General features: G+C 48.0%; 1 protein-coding gene across 1 annotated transcript in view; it reads right to left on the bottom strand.

Moving 5' to 3' along the window:
- The window catches only part of NUCKS1 (nuclear casein kinase and cyclin dependent kinase substrate 1), a 47974-nt gene that overhangs the window by 14039 nt on the left and 14173 nt on the right, over positions 1 to 19762 (bottom strand). Inside the window, exons 2-6 of the mRNA XM_040337534.1 lie at positions 19203 to 19246; positions 16097 to 16211; positions 10559 to 10617; positions 7464 to 7607; positions 6508 to 6660 (exon numbers count right to left, since the gene is read on the bottom strand). Coding sequence (XP_040193468.1) covers positions 6508 to 6660; positions 7464 to 7607; positions 10559 to 10617; positions 16097 to 16211; positions 19203 to 19246 — 515 coding nt within the window. The remainder of the gene's footprint in view (positions 1 to 6507; positions 6661 to 7463; positions 7608 to 10558; positions 10618 to 16096; positions 16212 to 19202; positions 19247 to 19762) is intronic.

The raw sequence follows: 19762 nt of genomic DNA, 5'->3' as shown, positions 1-19762 counted from the left end.
CCTGACCAGAAGATCCTGGACAGCCCCTGACAGAGCCAACCGGCGAACCGGAGGGAAAAAACCTGTTTGGCAGACAAGAGAGAAACTCGATCTTGTACCCCAAGGAAACCACTTTGCAACCCCAACGATCGGAGAGGAGAGACCTCCACAGAGCCATGAATGTGCGAAGCCAGTCTCCCACCCGAGACACGGGCAGGAGCAGACCTACAGGCGGAAGCAGGTACGTCCGCGGACTTGTTAGACATGCGGTATCAGGTGCCCGGCTACTCCGCGGCAGGGGTTCAAGCACCATGTAGACCTACCCCCACCGCACAGGGCGGGTAAAAAAAAAACGCTCTGAGGTAGTCAAGGAGGGTCCATGCGCAGGGCAAGGTCCCAAGCCCTTTCCAGACCGTGGGAACAGCATGTGCTCACCACCCGTGGCATCCACAATGATGCCACCCAGGGAAGTCCCAAAAGGACCGTTTCCCCCCCTTAAAGGCCATCACCAAGGCCTCCCTAGAGGACTAGTCCGCAGAGCAGCTCCTCAGCCACACAAGGCGGCGCAGAACCCTGCATGGTCGCCTCGCAGAGAAAATTCTGACCCTGAACTAACGGTCAGCCAGGTCCCAAGAGGAATCGGAAGCCCCTTCTTCCAGCTCCAGCAGCAGGAGCTTCGCCCTTCCAGTCGGGGCCCGACCAGGGCCCCGGTCAGAGCCGGCCTCACCGCCCAAACCACCACGGTGAATAGGGAGCGGGCCACGGCCTCCACTCTCCTATCAGCGGGATCCTGAAATGCAGGAGCCCCTTCCACAGGGAATGTGTCGGCCTTGCGCAGTCTGGACATAGGGGGTCCACTGGCGGAGGAGAGACCTATATTTTAAATCCCCCTCAAGGGGGTAACGGGTTGCAAAGTTTTTTGACAAACTTTTTGTGGTGCATCCCATTCCTTGTATAACATATTGTCCAAATAAGGAACACAAGGAACCCTTCAGCAGTGCGTGGCGGTCTGCGGATCCAAAAAGTACTGACACGGTGGTGTCTCCACCACAAACTCAATTTTCAGAGTCTCACGCACCACAGAAAAAAACTCACCATCCATGTGGGTCAAGTCCGCAGCCTCTGACAAATCAGAACCAGATTCCATGTCAGAGACATCCCCAGAAGCAGGCTCCAGGAGGGGGCGCTTTTTTACCCCCCATCCGGGCACTAGCTGCTTCAAACCTGGCAAGAAAATCCAGGATAGCCACATAAAACAGATGTGGCAGGGGAAGGGACGCTAAGGGTTAACTCAGGCCTAGTGGAGAGGGAGACCTGGCTCAGGTTCCATAGTGCCAGCGCTGAGACACCCCCCCTGCAAGGCAGGACAAAAAAATCCCCACTGGTCACCTCCCTGCAGCTAAAAGGAGAGCATGGGGGGCCACTGGTACTCACCACCTCACCCGGTGCAGCGCGGTCCGAGAAGGACAGGGTGTGCTGAGAGCCGTGCAGCGCTGTGTCAGTTTTTTGAGAAACAGCCAAGGTGATTGCAGCGCCAACAGCCGCCACACGAGGCAGATGAAAATATGAAGATGGCCGCCGAATGCTGAAAAAACAGCATAGGACTACAAGAAAATGGCCGCCGGGCTATATAAGGCTAGGCTCCGGCAAAATGGCCGCCAATGACGCAGATTTAAAAAGACAGTGACTTTTTTTTTTTAGCAACTGTCACACAGAAACACCTCACAGCACACTGCAAAGGCCCAGAAGTGAACACCACAGCCCCCTGCAGTGACACACACACAGCCCCTGCTACACCTGGGCCCAGTGACATGAGCCCCAGAAAAAAAAAACCCTCACAGCCGTCACCCAAAAAGGGAAGGAGGGAGAGGAATAAGGGAGAGAGGAAAGCAGGGAAAACCCTCAGTCGACCTCCCAAGGGAAACATTCCAGCCAGACCACTTACCTGAGTAAGGTGCCACTACTTACCTGTCCTGCGACTACCCGGCTGGAGGTATCCCAGACAGAACCAAACGCCCGCGAACGGCATGGCTGTCGGCCAGACACACTGTGACAAGGCCATAAAAGACCGGTCATATGTGTGCCCTAGAACCGAAGTTCCCCGGCCGCCCCTGGAGCAACGGGGCCTGTCGTGGATGTCCCAAAGCTGAGCTGAGGGCCGGCACACGCTCGAAGGCCGAACATGGGGTGACTACAAGGGTCGAGGACCCAGCCTGTCACCCAGTCGGCTGTTGATAGAAGAATCGCAGGATTCAAAAATGCAGGAACAAAATAATAAAAAGCGAGAAAAAAAAATCGCAAGAAAAAACTCCAGAGTCCAGGAACTCCAGAGAGCCTGACCTCCTGTCGTTAGGCAGAAAACAAACTGAGGCTGCTAGAGCAGGATGTGGGTTATGCCTGGGGGAGCCACGCCCCCTGGGAGGAGCAGCATGAAGGAAAGGTTTTAACACCTTAAGTGCTTTAGAATTCTGCCTAAATCTCCTGGTAGGAAGAAGCATAACCCTAAGGTCAATGAAGGCTGTGTCCGTCTATGAACGAAAGAGAAAACCTGTTTGTCAGACAAGAGAGAAACTCAATCTTGTACCCAAAGGAAAAACACTTCGCAATGCGAAGCCAGTCTCCCACCCGAGACATGGGCGGGAGCAGACCTTCAGGCGGAAGGAGGTATGTCCGCAGACTTGTTAGGCATGTGGTATCAGGTGCGCTGCTACCCCGCAGCGGGGATTCAAGCACCATGTAGACCTACCCCCACCGCACAGGGCGGGCGAAAAAACGCTCAGGAGGTAGGCAAGGAGGGTCCTTGCACAGGGCGAGGTCCCTAGCCCTTCCCAGACTGTGGGAACAGCATGCGCTTACCACCTGTGGCATCCTCAATGATGCCATTCAGGAAGTCCCAAAAGAACCGTTCACCCTTAACAGCCATCACCAAGGCCACCTTAGAGGACTAGTCCGCAGACCAGCTCTTCAGCCACACAAGGCGGCGCAGAACCACTGCATAGACGGAAGCCCCGGATCGTATCCATGGCCGCCTCGCAGAGAAAATTCTGACCCTGAACCAATTGTTCAGCCAGGTCCCTAGAGGATTCAGAAGCCCCTTCTTCCAGCTCCTGCAGCAGGAGCTTCGCCCTTTTAGTCGGGGCCTGACCAGAGCCGGCCTCACCGCCGAACCCACCACCGTGAATAGGGAGTGGGCCACGGCCTCCACTCTCCTATCAGCGGGATCCTGAAATGCAGGAGCCCCTTCCACAGGCAACGTGGTGGCCTTGCGCAGTCTGGACACAGGGGGGTCCACTGGCGGAGGAGAGACCTACTTTTTTTTTTTTTTTTTTTAAAGCCTCCCTCAAGGGGGTAAAGGGTTGCAAAGTTTGTTGACAAACTTTATGCGGTGCATCCCATTCCTTGTATAACATATTGACCAAATAAGGAACCCAAGGAAACACATCAGCGGTGCGTGGTAGTCTGCTGGTACTGACACAGAGGTGTCTCCGCCACATCCTCAATTTTTAGAGTCTCACGCACCGCAGAAACAAGAGCTCCAACAAATTCTTGCCAGCAACTGACTGCAGCAGAGTCATACTCACTATCCATAAGGGTTAAAAACCACAGCCTCTGACATAACAGAACCAGAAAAAAACAGCGATTCTGTGTCAGAGACACCCCCAGAAGCAGGCTCGGGGAGGGGGCGCTTTTTATCCCCCATCCGGGCACTAGCTGCTTCAAACCTGGCAAGAAACACAGGACAGCCAACATAACAGATGTGGAAGGGGCGTTAAGGGTTAACTCAGGCATAGCTTGAGAGGGAGACCTGGCTCAGGTTCCATAGTGTCAGCACTGAGTCACCCACCCTGCAAGGCAGGACAAAAAAAAAAACCCACTGGTCACCTCCTTGCTGCTATTGCAGAGCATGGGGGCCCCTGGTATTCACCACCCCACCCAGCTGCAGAAAGCTGAAAAACCTGAGGTGTGCTCTGATGTGCTGGCTGTGATATGTCTGTCACCTCAAGAAAGATTCACAGCGTTTCACAGCACTAAAACTGTTACAGCACTAAAACTGGTACAAGAGACCAGAGGCTGTGCTGTGTCTGTCACCTCAGGGAAGAATCACAGCGTTACCAAGGAGATTTCCAAGATGGCCGCCGTCTGAGGTAAAAATCACCTCATAGAACACAGCAGCACCCCCCCACTACCCAGTCAGGGGAAGGAGGGAGAGGAAGGGGAGAGAGGAAAGCAGGGCGGACCCTCAGTCGACCTCCCTAGGGAAAACACCAGCCAGACCACTTACCTGAGTAAGGGGCCACTACTTACCTGTCCTGCGACTACCGGCTGGAAGTATCCCAGACAGAACCAACGTCCGTAAACGGCATGGCTGCCGGCCAGACACACTGTGACAAAGCCATAGAGACGGGTCATATGTGTGCCCTAGAACCGAAGTTCCCCGGCCGCCCCTGGAGCAACGGGGCCTGTCGTGGATGTCCCAAAGCTGAGCTAAGGACCGGCACACGCTCGATGGCCGAACATGGGGGGACTACAAGAGTCAAGACCCAGCCTGTCACCCAGTCGGCTGTTGATAGAAGAATCACAGGATTCAAAAATGCAGGAACAAAATAATAAAAGCGAGAAAAATCGCAAGAAAAAAACTCCAGAAGCGCCTGACTCCTCTCCTGTCGTTAGGCAGAAAAAGACTGAGGCTCCTAGAGCAGGGTGTGGGTTATGCCTGGGGAGCCACGCCCCCTGGGAGGAGCGACACGAAGGAAAGGTTTTAACACTGCCTAAACTCTCCTGGTAGGAAGAAGCATAACCCTAATGTCAATGAAGGCTGTGTCCGTCTATGAACGGAAGAGAAAAACAGCATGCGGCCACAAGAAAATGGCCGCCAACCTATGTAAACCGCGTCCGCGGCAAAATGGCGGCCACACACGAGTTTAAACACAGTGACACAGCAGAAAAAAAAAAACACAGCCCAGCACATACAGCAACTCCCCCACAAAAAAAAAAAAAAAAACAAACAACAACAGCACCTCACAGTACACGGTCCCCGGTAGTGACAGAAAACCCAGGAGGGCCCCCCCCTCCTTACAGCCACCACTCAGCATGGGGAACGTGGGAGAGGAAGGGAGAGAGGAAAGCAGGGCGGACCCCCATTTGACCTCCCCAGGGAAGCACCAGCCATACCACCTTGCCAGGGCAAGGGACCACTACTTAGCCATCCTGCGACACTGGCTGGAGGCATTCCGGACAGAACCAACGTCCGCTAAACGGCATGGCTGTCGGCCAGACACACTGACAAAGCCATAGAGACTGGTCATATGTGTGCCCTGGAACATGTAGTTCCCTGGCCACCCCTGGGGCAACGAGGCATGTCGTGGACGACCCTGAGCTGAGGGCCAGCAAGCACACGCTCGATGGCCGAACATGGGGGGACTACAAGGATCAAGACCCAGCCGGTCAGCCAGTCTGCAGTTGATAGTAGAATCTCAGGATTCAAAAAAATGCAGGAACAAAAAATAAATAAAAGCGAAAAATATCGCAAAAAAATTCCAGAGTACATGGACTCCAGAAGGCCATGTCTATTCCTGACACTAGGCAGAAAAAAAATGGAGCTGCCGAGTCAGAGAGTGGGTTATACCCGAGGGACCCCCCCTCCCTCTGGGAGGAGCTGTACTGAGGAAAGTGTTTTAACACTTAAAGTGCTGTTTTCTGCCTAGTCTCTCCTGGAAGGAAGGATATAATACCCTAAGGTCAAAGGCTGCTGCGTCCGTCCATGAACGGAAGAGAAATATGTATGTATGCTCCCTAAATGATTAACAGTATTAAATACCAATTTACTTCAGATACCCATTCCTCTACAGAGGGTGGGTTTACAGATACCCATTTCAAGGCAAGCGTCCTGCAAGCAGAAAATAGTGATCTCAATCCTGATAGTCATCAGTGGAGGGGAAATCTTGGTAGCCTGAACTACAGATGAGGGTCGTGTTGATTTGACACAGAACAGCCCACTAGGGTTCATTCATACCAGATGCAGTGGGAATGTGTTGAGCGGTTTATCCAGCGAAGTCCCACCACAAAAAGACAAAAATAGGATTTTTAATAACAGCTTACACAGAGCCTTTTAAATGCTTCTGCTGACAGTTCCCTGATCCTCCTTAGTGTGGCAGTAGGCAGGGAATACTTTCTCTGCACCTGCTGTCACTTTTTGACAAGAGCTTTCAGTTTCCTGTGCATGACTGAGCTACAAGTACTGTCAGCCACCGCTACCAATAGCTTGTAGCTCTGAATGAACTGCAAGGACGCTGATGAGTGCTCTCGTAGTTCACTCAAGCCCTGCAGCTTTGAAACGGACAACTAGTACGAAGGTACAGGCAAGTAAGCTGCAGGGCTTGTCTGCAGAAGCCTTATATTGCAGCACTGATCACAGGTGCAATGCTTTCCAGGCTCCTGCAGGAAAAATGCACAAATGTTTGCAGGAAAAAAGTTTTTTTTTCCCAAAAAGGCAAAGTTATTAATACACACCAATGTTCATACACTCACTTTCCAAAAACTGTGCTTCCTCTTCTTCCTCCTGCTCTTCATCCTCACTTCCACCTTCACCTATCAGCATTTCTCTCTGCTTGGAAACAGCCTTAGATGCAGCTTGTCTTTGTTGGCGTACAGTTTTACGTTCTTTCTCATCATCGCTGTCACCTAAAACAGAGAGAGTTAAAGCTCAAACAAAAGAACACTAATTTTAGGGAACAAAAATAAATTTGTATAATATGACCAATAAGGGTAAAAAGTTTTTTTTTTTTTTTTAAAACTAGGAATTCTCTTGCCTGTAAATACTATATCTGAATACAGTACAATACAAAAAAAAATGAAGCCTCGTCTTACAGGGAGGGGTTAGGTTTAGAAGGGGGAAGGTCTTTTTGGCAATACCCAATGGAAATGTGGTAAAAAAAATAGGCAATTGAGCTGCCACCCCACCACACATCAATTCTGGCCAGACTTAAAGCGGTGGTTCCCCCTAAAACAAATTTCTAACAATACATTCGTAAGACCCGTTACACTGCGGGTAGGCTGGCTTTTGTTTTGTTTTTTTAGTACATACCTCGATATCGGCGTTTCGTCCCTTGGCGGTGGGCGTCACGACTTTCCGACAGAAGCCGAACGTCATTGCGCAGGCGCCGTATAGAGTCGGCTCTATACGGCGCCTGCGCAGCGACGTTCGGCTTCTTTCGGGAAGTCGTAACGTCACGTATGTGCCCGTCGGAGGAACGTCAATCAACTAGGAACGCCCACCGCCAAGGGACGAAACGCCGAGATCGAGGTATGTACTAAAAAAACAAAACAAAAGCCAGCCTACCCGCAGTGTAACGGGTCTTACGAATGTATTGTTAGAAATTTGTTTTAGGGGGAACCACCCCTTTAATGGGCTTTATGTTAAGAAGTTTGAAGTGGAAGCTGCTCAAACAGTTCAGATGGACCATGGGTCTGAGAAAATTTTCTACCTGCAGCAGATTTTTTTTTAGGTTTGGAAGATCGCTTCTTTTCTGGTATAGGTTTTTTGGCCTTTTTGCTTTTTTTGGGACTTTCATAGTCACTGTCAGCTTTTCCATCTCCAGCTGCCACTTCATCATCACTGCCAAGGTCCTCTGGAAAAATAAATAAATAATTAAATGATGAAAACAAAAACTATAAAATTACAATTAAGCAAACAGCAAAAGACCCCTTTCACACCTAGCAGCTTTCAAATTTCAAAGATCCGCACTTGGGTCCCTTCTGGGTGTCTATGCCATTACCACACGGTTTGACAAATTTGCTTGGAATCTAGGAGCCAGCTAAAAAAGTTAGGAGCCAGAAAACGCACCCCTTCCCGACGAGCTTGCGCGCAGAAGCGAACACATACGTGAGCAGCGCCCGCATATGTAAACGGTGTTCAAACCACACATGTGAGGTATCGCCGCGATTGGTAGAGCGAGACCAATAATTCTAGTCCTAGACCTCCTCTAACTCAAAACATGCAACCTGAAGATTTTAAAGGGTAAAAGTTTTTCAGCATTCCACGAGCGGACGCAATTATGAAGCGTGACATGTTGGGTATGAATTTACTTGGCGCAACATTATCTTTCATAATATTAAAAAAAAAAAAAAATGGGGATAACTTTACTGTTGTCTTATTTTTTAATTTAAAAAAAGTGTAATTTTTTCCCAAAAAAAGTGCGCTTGTAAGACCGCTGCGCAAATACGGCGTGACAGAAAGTATTGCAACGATCGCCATTTTATTCTCTAGGGCAGGGATATGCAATTAGCGGACCTCCAGCTGTTGCAGAACTACAAATCCCATGTGGCATAGCAAGACTGACAGCCACAAGCAGGACACCCAGAGGCATGATGGGACTTGTAGTTTTGCAACAGCTGGAGGTCCGCTAATTGCATATCCCTGCTCTAGGGCGTTAGGATAAAAAATATATATAATGTTTGGGGGTTCTAATTAGAGGGAAGAAGAAGGCAGTGAAAATAGTGAAAAATGACATTAGAATTGCTGTTTAACTTGTAATGCTTAACTTGTAATACCAACGGCCACCACCAGATGGCGCCAGCTCACACCTGGTGGTAATAACTTGTAATACCAACGGCTCACCACCTTCCAGGCCAAGTCGCCAGGACACTATTTCTAGTCGCCATGGTGACCTGGATTTGTCGAGCCCTGCATTACCGATATACAAGCAAGTGCAATGGAAAACTTGAATTTTAAAATAAAAGGTTAATGTTATTGCACTATGGCATTTCCCCCCTTTGATACCATTTCAGTGGTGGTGTATTGGCCATTACTGGACCTGGAGAACGAACATGGAGAACAGGGAAGGAGCACATATTACAATGAAAGACCCAGGAGGGTTATATCCAAAAGCAAATCTGACCCTTTCTGCTATAAAAGACGAGGGGGGTCACTCTGCAGCGAGTGCAGAAACATTAAATTCCAGTGAATTAATTACGTGACCACACTCCGTTGGATGAATGTTAATACACACAGCACTGGTAGACCAACTGTGCACATGGCACAGGAAGATTAGGACTTTTGATATTAGTTTGGCAAGATTTGAAATGTAGTGACCTTGGATTACGAGCATAATCCGTTCCAGGAGAATGGCTTGTAATCCAAAACACTTGCATATCAAAGCGAGTTTCCCCATAGAAGTCAATGGAAACTAAGATACTTCGTTCCACATCGACTTCTATTGCATGCAATACCCCATATGGCCAGAGAGACTCGGAAATACTCGGGAGACTGCTCAGATGCACTCGGAAACCCTCAGGAACGGAGTGTTTGAGCATTTCCAAACGGCTACAAGTGTCAAGGGCGCCCCCGCACCTCTGGCCAAATGCAGTACTGCACACCACAGAGGCTTGAATCTTGCTCAAATTTGTAGATTTATTGTTTTTACATTTATTGAGTGCTGTGGGTGACTTGTATATTGCTGTAAAGGATCCTGAGGGCATACTTTGAACAGCAGCAGTCTCAATATTATCCTTTGTTTCACTAAAGTATTGACATGTGGATTTTTTATTTATTTTTTTCAGTTGGCAACTACGTTTTAAGTGAGTCGGGGAGCCCAGGACCACAAGTAGCCTGGATGACTTCCCACATTATAGGAACATCCATTCCCTGATCACCTCTGATGAATGAAGCCAGATGCAACAAGGAATTTGTCACTTTTGGTTTCAGACCTGTAATTTCCTGGCTTTTATACCCAGGGAAGCAGGAAACCAAGCACAAGTTGCTTTGGAGGGCAGGGAAGATCAGTGGTCTTCCAGATCCCTGATGTCTCCATAAAGTGTATGTCACCTGCCTAACAAGTAAGGCCCCTTTCACATGGGGCAGATCAGTAATAGGGTATTCTTCAGTCTGCAGAATCGGATCATTGCAGAGGCGGACAAGATCGGGTGTCAGCGGATGTTCATCCGCTGACACCCGCAATCTACAAGTGTGAAAGCAATAATTTTAGGGCCACAGGGCACAATTAACTCTAAACTGAACCTGTAAAAGGCTTTTAAAGCACCTATGTATGGACTATTTCAGGTGTGGCTGTGTGTATATATATATATATATATATATATATATATATATATATATATATATATATATATACACACACACACACACACACACGTCTGGTATTCATTTACTTGTTGCAGCTTTTATATTTTACCAAAAAATGAGCATTTGACCTATATTTTAGTGCATTTTTTCCTAAAAATTTCAGTTAGATAAATGGCGTCCAAATATCGTGTTACATACAAGGCAAAAAGCGACCATTTCATTCTTCAGGGCCTCTGCTGTCAGAAATTATGTTTTGGGGTCTAAATATGCTAGCAAAAAAAAAAAAAAAAAAAAAAAGCAGATTTTAATGTGAAAAAAACAAAACAAAAAACTGCCCTGAACAGCAAGCCAAGGAAGGTGCCATGTTTTTAGGAAGATTTTACAGCGGCAACTTTTTGGCAGATGGGGCTGTATGTTATGTATCCACCACATTTTGGGATTAGCAAGCTGCATTAAAGACAAACAAATAAAAACAAACAATCAAGCCTCAAAGATTTTTACCTCCTGAATTATGCTCCTCTTTTTTGGTTTTCTTCACATCTTTTTCTTCAGATTCTTCACTATAAGTGAAAAGGTAAAATGTGAACATGAGGCTAGTACGTCTAAACTATATATTTGTTGTTTATTTTACGGTCTTTATAGTCACTCCTAGACAGCACATATATATAAAAACAAAACAAAAAACACCTTGTGCTGTAAAAGAACAAAATTACATTCTTATAAGGATCTCATGAGGACATTTACTCAAAAGATTGTTACAGGCCTGGAAATACAAAACAGGCAATTGGTCAAGGGCTCATGCACATAGGTGCAGAGAAAAAAAAAAAAAGGAACATACAGCTTTTTTTTTTTTAGAATGTTTTCACAGAAATTATCCTACTTAACATTCTGCTAAAACTGTATTAGTACTGCTTGGACCTTGAAGGGGACACACCTCGAAAGCTTGTCTTGAAAAATTTGGATGCAAGTGCAAATAAGAAAGTTTGATGGACAGTACTCAATTGTTCTTTTTGCAAGTGCACCAATACGGCTACAATGACCTCAAGCATTTAGAAAAGGTATAACTATACAAAATTATAGCCCTTCTCCTAAAGATTTTATACTTACCAGTCCAAACTGAACCCATGCTTTTGCAAACTCTCCCAGCGCGTCAGGTGACAGGGGGGGCTCAGGAGTGAGGGTGCACAAGTGCCCCAATAGCAAGTAGCTTGCTATGGGAGGAACTCAGCGGAGAAGAAGTGCTAGAAGCTTTCACAGGGGATCCTTCATAATCACTTTAAAAATTTCTTGTTTTGCCTCTGCAAATATGCCAATTAATATATTCTTATTCATCTTTTATTAATGCTTTAAATACCAGGGCGATCCTGCCAGTCTCTATACTTTGTTGTAAACTGACCATGCTAAGCAAAGAAGCCATTCCGTGCCAACATGGTCAAGTCAGTTTGAATCCCATTTCGTCCTGGTTGGAGGTATAGCAGGATGCTTTAAAAGTGCAAGTTTTGAAGCCACACTCCCCACTAAGCCCTGCACTATTGATTGAAACTGCACAAGTCTGCTGGGAATAGGGAAGAAACATAAGCAGTCAATCCTGGAAGGGATGCTAGTACAGCACAGATAGTCACACCTACTGGCCACTCACCGATGCGGTGCAGATGTGTAGCCGAAAAAATAAAATAAAAATTGGTATATATAGCTCAAATTTTAAAGGTGGATTAAGAGAGTCTTTCATTACATGCCTTTAAAGCAGTGGTGCTCAACCTTTCTAGTGCCGTGACCCCTTGATAAAATTTCCCAAGTTGTGGGGACCCCCAACAGTAAAATTTACGTAGCGTGGGTTGTCAGCACCCAAGGCAAAATAGGATTTTTGTACTCACCATAAAATCCATTTCTCTGAGTTCATGGACGGACACAGCAGCAATTGACCTTAGGGTATTATCCTTTTTAGGAGATTGACTAGGCAGAAAACCGCACGTTAAGTGTTAAAAACACTTCTCAGTACCTCCCAGGGGGCGGGTCCCCCGGGTACATCCCTCCCTCTGCCTCATGCAGCCCCAGTTCGTAACAAGCAATACAGAGGGGAGGGTGCTGTATCCGTCCATGAACTCAGAGAAATGGATTTTACGGCGAGTACAAAAATCCTATTTTCTCTTCCGTTCATGGACGGACACAGCAGCAATTGACCGTAGGGACGTCCCCAAGCAGTGTCAAAAATCGAGGGGTGGAAAAACACAGCAAACCAAAACTTCACCCCAAACAAACCAGAGTTCAACGGAGGAACTTCAACCTTAAACAGCCACCTGTAAAACCTTGCGGCCAAAGGAGGCATCCGAAGATGCACTCACATCCACCTTGCAAAACTTTGAGAAGGTGTGGATTGACGACCAGGTCGCTGCCCTACACACCTGTAAGACAGACGCTTGATGGCGGAAAGCCCAAGAGGCACCAATCGCCCTGGTCGAATGCGCCGTAACCGGGAAGGGGGGCGACCGCCCCTTTAGGGCATAGGCCTGAAGCACAACCCGTCGGATCCACCTAGAAATGGTGGCTGACAAGACCGCCAGACCATTCTTAGGACCAGTCACCGACACGAACAGTGAATCCGACCGTCGCTGCAGCTGAGCTCCTTGTGCCTCCCCGATGATTGACGTACGCCACGGCCGTGGCGTTGTCGGACTGGATCCTGACCGGTCGACCCTGCAGATCAGGGACCACCTGGCAAGGCACAGCTTGATTGCTCGGAGCTCCAGAATATTGATCGGTAGGCGGGACTCCTGAGTCCAACGCCCCTGGGCTGACCGGGTGCCGCAAACGCCCCCCCCCCCCAACCGGAGAGGCTGGCATTCGTTGTGACCACTGTCCAGCGGCACAGTAGAAAAGACTTCCCGGTCCGAAGCACCGGCGACGTCAGCCACCACACCAGGGAAGACTTGACCAGATGGCTAAACTGAATCTGGTAATCCAGGGAAGACGGGAGCTTGTCCCAACGTGACAGAATTTCCTTCTGTAGCTCCCTGGTGTGGAAATGGGCATACAGGACCGCCTCGAAAGAGGCCACCATCAGACCCAGAATTCTCATGCAGAATCGAAGAGACGACCACTTCTGGGTCGACAACTGCTTTATTGCAGGGTCTTCAGTTTCTCCGTCGGGAGGAAAACTCTCGCCTCCGCGGAATCCAGGACTAGTCCCAGGTATTCCAGTCTCTGGGACGGAACTAACACCAACTTCTGGATATTCAGAAGCCAGCCGAACTCTTGGAGAATCTGACACGTGATAGACACGTCGTCCTCCAACTATGAGCCTGAGGAAGCTCGCAGGAGAAGGTCGTCCAGATATCCCACGATAGCGATCCCTCGCTGCCTCAGCAGGGCTAGTATCGGGGCGAGCACCTTGGTGAAAACCCGTGGTGCCGAGGCCCAGCCGAACAGGAGGGCCACAAATTGAAAGTGGTCCTCCCCGATCGCAAAAATCTGATGCTTTGTGCATATGGGAACATGCAGGTAAACGTCCATGATATCCAAGGACGCCCAGAAAGTCCCCCTGATGGAGTGCCGCTACCACCGAGCGAATCGACTCCATCCTGAATTTTTGCACTTTGACAAAACAATTAAGGGCCTTGAGGTCCAGGATTGGCCGGCCCCTTTCCTTCTTGGGGACCAAGAACAGATATGAGTAAAACCCCTGAAACCGTTTCTGCGAGGGAACTGGCACAATCACTCCCCTGCCCAGTAGATCCTGGACAGCCCCCGCCAGAGCCTGCTGGCGATCCTGAGGAAGCTGGAGGTTGGAAGGAAAGAATCGGTTTGGCGGACAAGAGAGAAACTATCTTGTATCCTAATGAAACTACTTCGCAAACCCAACGGTCGGAAGAAGAGACCTCCGAGCCGCGAATTTGCGAAGCCGCCCCCCCCCCCACCCGAGACCCGGGCGGGGGAAGACCTTCATGCGGAAGCAGGCTTGTCCACAGGCTTGCAGTACCAGGTGCGCTTCTGCCCCGCAGCGGGGGCCTTAGCACCTTGCGGACTTTTTCCCGAGAAAACACCAGAGTCCCGGCCTCACAGCCGAACCCACTACAGTGAAGAGGGAGCGGGCCACAGCCTCCACTCTATCAGCAGGGTCCTTAAATGCAGGAGCCCCTTCCACAGGCAACGTGGTGGCCTTGCTCAATCTGGACACGGGAGGGTCCACAGACGGAGGAGAGACCCACTTTTTTAAAAAGTCCTCCTCAAAGGGATAACGGGTTGCAAAGTTTTTTGGAACGGCAAAAACTTTTTGCGCTGTATCCCATTCCTTGTACAACAATTTGTCCAAATAAGGAACACAAGGAAACGCTTTAACGGTGCTTGGCGGTTTGCGGAACCCGCAAGGGACTGGCACATCAGGTGCCTCCGCCACATCCTCAAGTTTCCGAGTATCACGCACCGCAGAAATAAGAGCTCCAACAAATTCCCTATCAGCAACTGACCCTGAAGCAGAGCCATTGTCACTGTCTGCGTGGGTTAAGCCTGCATCATCTGACATTACAGAACCAGAGGCAGAAGCAATAACAGGGCCTGATTCCATGTCAGAGACATCCCCAGAAGCAGGCTCAGGGAGGGGGCGCTTTTTACCCCCCTTCTGGCCACTAGCCGCTTCAAACCTGGCGAGAAACGCCTCCAGGACAGCCGGCATTGCCTCAACAGACGTGGCAGGGGCACCAAGGGTTAACTCAGGCATTGCTGGGGCAGAAGTACCCGGTTCAGGCTCCATAATGCCCCACCGCTGTGTACCCTGAACTGCAAGGCAGAACCACCCACCGGTCACCTCCTGGCTGCTACAGAGGTAGAGGCCCCCAGGGAACTCAACACCCCACCCGGCGCTGCGTCTGTCACCTCAGGGAGATTTGCGGTCTTTTTGCAGCGCTAAAACGATCGCACGAGGCCAATAGAAATCCAAGATGGCCGCTGTATGAGGGAAAAAACACCATAGTACTGCAGGAAAATGGCCGCCGAGCCATATAAACCGCGACCACGGCAAAATGGCGGCCGTTGCGCAGTTTAAAATACCCATAGTGACAGCACCCAGCGCAGCACACACAAACCTGTATGAAAAACACACACAGCCCCCACTATACACACCGGTCCCGTGGTAATAAAGAGACCCCAGAAAGCCCCCCCTCAAAGCCGCTACCCAAAACGGGGGAAGGAGGGAGAGGAAATAAGGGAGAGAGAAAAGCAGGGTGAACCCTCAGTCGACCTCCCAGGGGAAAATTCCAGCCATACCACCTTACCTGAGCAAGAGGCCACTACTTGCCAGTCCTGCGACCACCGGCTGGAGGTATTCCAGACAGAACCAACGTCCACCAACGGCATGGCTGTCGGCCAGACACACTGTGACAAAGCCATAGAGACCGGTCATGAAGTTCCCTGGCCACCCCTGGAGCAATGGGGCCTGTCGTGGACGACCCAAAGTTGAGCTGAGGGCCGGCACACGCTCGATGGCCGAACATGGGGGGACTACAAGAGTCAAGACCCAGCCTGTCACCCAGTCGGCAGTTGATAGAAGAATCTCAGGATCCAAAAATGCAGGAACAAAACTATAAAAAGGGAAAAAAATAAAAAACGCAAAAAATTCTCCAGAGTACAGGACTCTAGAGGGCCTGTCCTCTCCCGACGTTGGGCAGAGAAAAACTGAGGCTGCTAGAGCAGGGTGTGGGTTATACCCGGGGAACCACGCCCCCTGGGAGGAGCTGCACTGAAGAAAAGTTGTTAACACTTTAAGTGCTGCATTTCTGCCTAACTCTCCTGGAAGGAAGCGGATATAACCCTACGGTCATTGCTGCTGTGTCCGTCCATGAACGGAAGAGAAATAAGGCTTGTAGGAACATACCCGTTCTGTATGTGTGAGCCTACGTATATGGCTTGCCCATTATGTTCGACTACAACAGACAACATTGAGCAACCATACGACCCGACTGGCAAAATAATTTCCTTGGATACCATCGGAATAAAATGTGTTTAGTACAGTTCAGGTGAATTACAGATGCATTACAAAACGTGTACCTCTCTTCTTGCGAGTTTCTTCCAGATCGCCTTTTCTCTTTAGTCTCTCTCGTCTCTCTTGTGGATGCCCGAGATTTCTTGGCTGGCGGAGCAGATTCTCTTCCATACTCTTCATCTATGGAATAAGCAAACAAATGTTAGAGGGGGGAAAAAAAATGTGGGGGGGGGGGAACTAAATTTAGACACCACATCCAAGGGCTGATAAGTTACAAAATTTTAATTTGGCTTCTGGATTTACATAAACTTTAAAGCTGAACTCCAGGATAAAAATATTTTCTAAAATCAAAAGGAATGTGTATTCTTACTATAATCTTTGGGAGTGCTTTGTGTATGTCTTCAAGATCTGCAGTGCAGGAGCTTCCTGTAAGGCCCCTTTCAGACTGGGGCGGGAGCTGCGGTGGCGGTATAACGCCGCTAAAAATAGCGGCGTTATACCGGAATTGCCGCGGGTATCAGCCGCTAGCGGTGCGGTATTAACCCCCGCTAGCGGCCGATAGAGTTAATACAGCCCGCAATGCGCCTCCATAGAGGCGCATTGCGGGCGGTATTGCCGCGGTTTCCCATTGTTTTCAATGTGAAGGAGCGGTATACATGCCGCTCCTCTCACCGCTCCAAAGATGCTGCTGACAGGAGATTTTTTTGTCTCCCGCCAGCGCATCGCCTCAGTGTGAAAGCCCTCAGGCTTTCACATTGAGTCTGCAGTGAAGGAGTTTTTCAGGCTCGATAGCAGCGCTATTTTTAGCGCTGTACCGCCTGATAAACTCCTCAATGTGAAAGGGGCCTAAGACCAGTCACTTGTGCTCTCCTTCCTTGTGCAGTGCGACTGGTCCTAAACCCACCCCCACCTGTAGTTTTCTGTCGACTTAGGGGGTGGAGACTGCTGGCTACCTTTCGCAGCCCTGTACAGAGATAAGCCCAGTGATGAGGTCACTATTGCTTTTAAAAAGATAGCAGGGAAAAAAAAAATCTCCAGAGCACATGGGCCCAGAAGAGCCATGTCATCTCTTTTTAACTAGGCAGAAAAAAAACTGAGGCTGCATGAGGCAGAGAGAGGGATGTACCTGGGGGACCCGTCCCCTGGGAGGTACTGTGAGAAGTGTTTTAACACTTAAAGTGCTGTTTTCTGCCTAGTCAATCTCCTAGAAGGAAGGATACCACCCTAAGATCAATTGCTGCTGTGTCGTTCCATGAACGGAAGAGAAATACAAATGACAGTTTGTGCCAAAAATGTTACTTTTTAAAGAAAACCAGTCATGTCTAGGCTTATGCAAGAATCAAAATATTCAAATGGAAAGTGGGATGGCCATAAAGAGTTAATTTCCGTAGGGAAGGAGGGGGGGGGGGATATTTATGGATGAAGAAATCGAAGTGCAGGGTTAAAAACAAGTGATTTTACAGCAGAGCTGCACGATTAATCGTGAATAATCGAAATCGCAATCTTTTGCCTTTCCCGATCTTCAAAAAAGAATGTCACAATCTAACAAGTGCAGAGTTCTCACAGCTAGAAAAACAAAATCCAGGCAGTCTATGGACGTCCTTGAATTTGAGCGGGGATATCTGAATGTTGCCTGCAGCTACAGGCATCATTTAGATATCGTCTTTTAGAGCCTGCGATTCTGTGCACTATAAAAATTATCAAAGTAGCTGTTCCTCTGCCTGATCATTCTTACAGGCAGTGAGAGGGGACACCCCCCCTTCACGCCGCCCTGCGATTGGCGAGTCAGAGAACAGATCTGCCGGCCCCAGGTTCCTACCATAGAGGTTTCCGGTGGACCAGATGGTAGCCAGCGTCTCTATGATCGTTCGGAGGCCGGGCGCCATGTTATGTCACGCCTGGCCTCTGCATTAAAAAAAATAAATAAAACTGCGACGCCTCGGCTGAGAAGGCGTGATTTTTTATTTATTTATTTTAGGCTTTCCATCCTAGGAGGTGAGATGTGGGGTCTTATTGACCCTCATATCTCACTGTAAAGAGGACCTGTAATGCATATTCCTATTACAAGGGATGGTTACATTCCTAGTAATAGGAATAAAAGTAATCATATTTTTGTGTCAAAGTAAAAAGTTTAAAATAGAATACATTTTTTTTTTAAAGTGCCCCTGTCCCCCAGAAGCAAACGCATACGCAAGTCCCGCCCACATATGAAACCGGTGTTCAGATCACACGTGAGGTATCAACGCGAACGTTAGAGCGAGAGCAATAATTCTAGACCTCCTCTAACTCAAAACATGTAATCAGTATAAATAAAAAAAAAAAAATAAAAAAAAAAAACCACACACACACAAACACAGTAGCGCGTCGCCCATGAGGATTTTTAAGTACCGAAGTTTGGCGCCATGCCACGAGCGCGTGCAATATTGCAGGGTGACATGTTAGGTATGCATTTACTCGACATATCTTTCACATTATGCAAAACAATTGGGCTAACTTTTTTGGGGGGGACATTTTTTTAAAACACGTTTGAAAAATTGCTGCGCGAATACCGTGTGAGATAAAAAGTTGCAACGACATACATTGTATTCTCTAGGGCCTCTGCTAAAAAAAAAAAAAAAAAAAAAAAAAACACAGGCAGAATTATCCATCATACCATCAAGATGGTGTGACTCCAAATTTATTCTTCAGCAGGATAAAGACCCCAAACATACAGCCAATGTCAGTAAAAACTAGAGTGATGGTTTGGCACCCACAGAGCCCTGAGCTCAAGAGTCTGCCTGGGATTACATGAACAGAAGGATCTGAGGCAGCCCACATCCACAGATTGTGGTTACTTCTCCAAGATGTTTGGAACAACCTACCAGCCAAAGTTCTTTCAACAACTGTGTGCAAGGTTACCTAGAAGAATTGATGCCATTTTAAAAAGGCAAAGGGTGGTCACACCAAACATTGGTTTGATCTGATCTTCTGTTTATTAACTTTACATTTTATTAAATTTACAAAAATAATTTACTTTGCTTCCTCAAGGCATTCTTAATTTACAGCATTTTTTCACCCTCCACACCTGCCTAAAACGTTTGAACAGTACTGTATATATATGTAAAGCTCTGCATAAATTTACGACAATATACAAGCAACTGTAATTTGGTAAATATTAAAACAAACCCATACCATCAGAATCTTGAAACTGTGAATAATCAACCACTTTTCTGTTCCTGTAAATAATAAAAAATAAAAAAAAGTCAGTTAATATATTCTTTGATTGTGAAATATGTTAACATAAATGAGCAAAAAAAATAAATACACAACTCCAGGCATCTTTAGGATTATACTTTTGCATGCCTTAATGTTACATCTGCCCTTTATGTACCAACTTTAAATTACATGTTAATTCTTCTAAACACTGTATTTAGCTGCATAAGTTTGGTTCCTTACTGCAATGGAAAGGCATCTGACCGACACCAGTTATAGTGTTGTACCATTCACAAAACACAACCTGCTATGCTGCTGCAGCCAGTGGCCTCTTCAATGTGCAGATCAAATCTCTCCGCTTGGTACTCTAACCACTTGCCGCCAAATGATGTTCTGGGTGGACGTCATATGACCGCTTCCCAGAACGGCCGCTCTCATGCGCCGTGTTGCGCGAACAGTGCAATCTCTAACCATGTGGTCGGCTGTGTCCAATTGCTGCCGGTCACATGTTAACACGGAGATGCGTATTCATTAGACAC

This window comes from Rana temporaria, chromosome 2, assembly GCF_905171775.1.
Source record: "Rana temporaria chromosome 2, aRanTem1.1, whole genome shotgun sequence".
Classification (NCBI taxonomy): Eukaryota; Metazoa; Chordata; class Amphibia; order Anura; family Ranidae; genus Rana; species Rana temporaria.
Note: the sequence above shows the minus strand (reverse complement) of the source record. Positions and strands in the feature narration are given on the sequence as shown.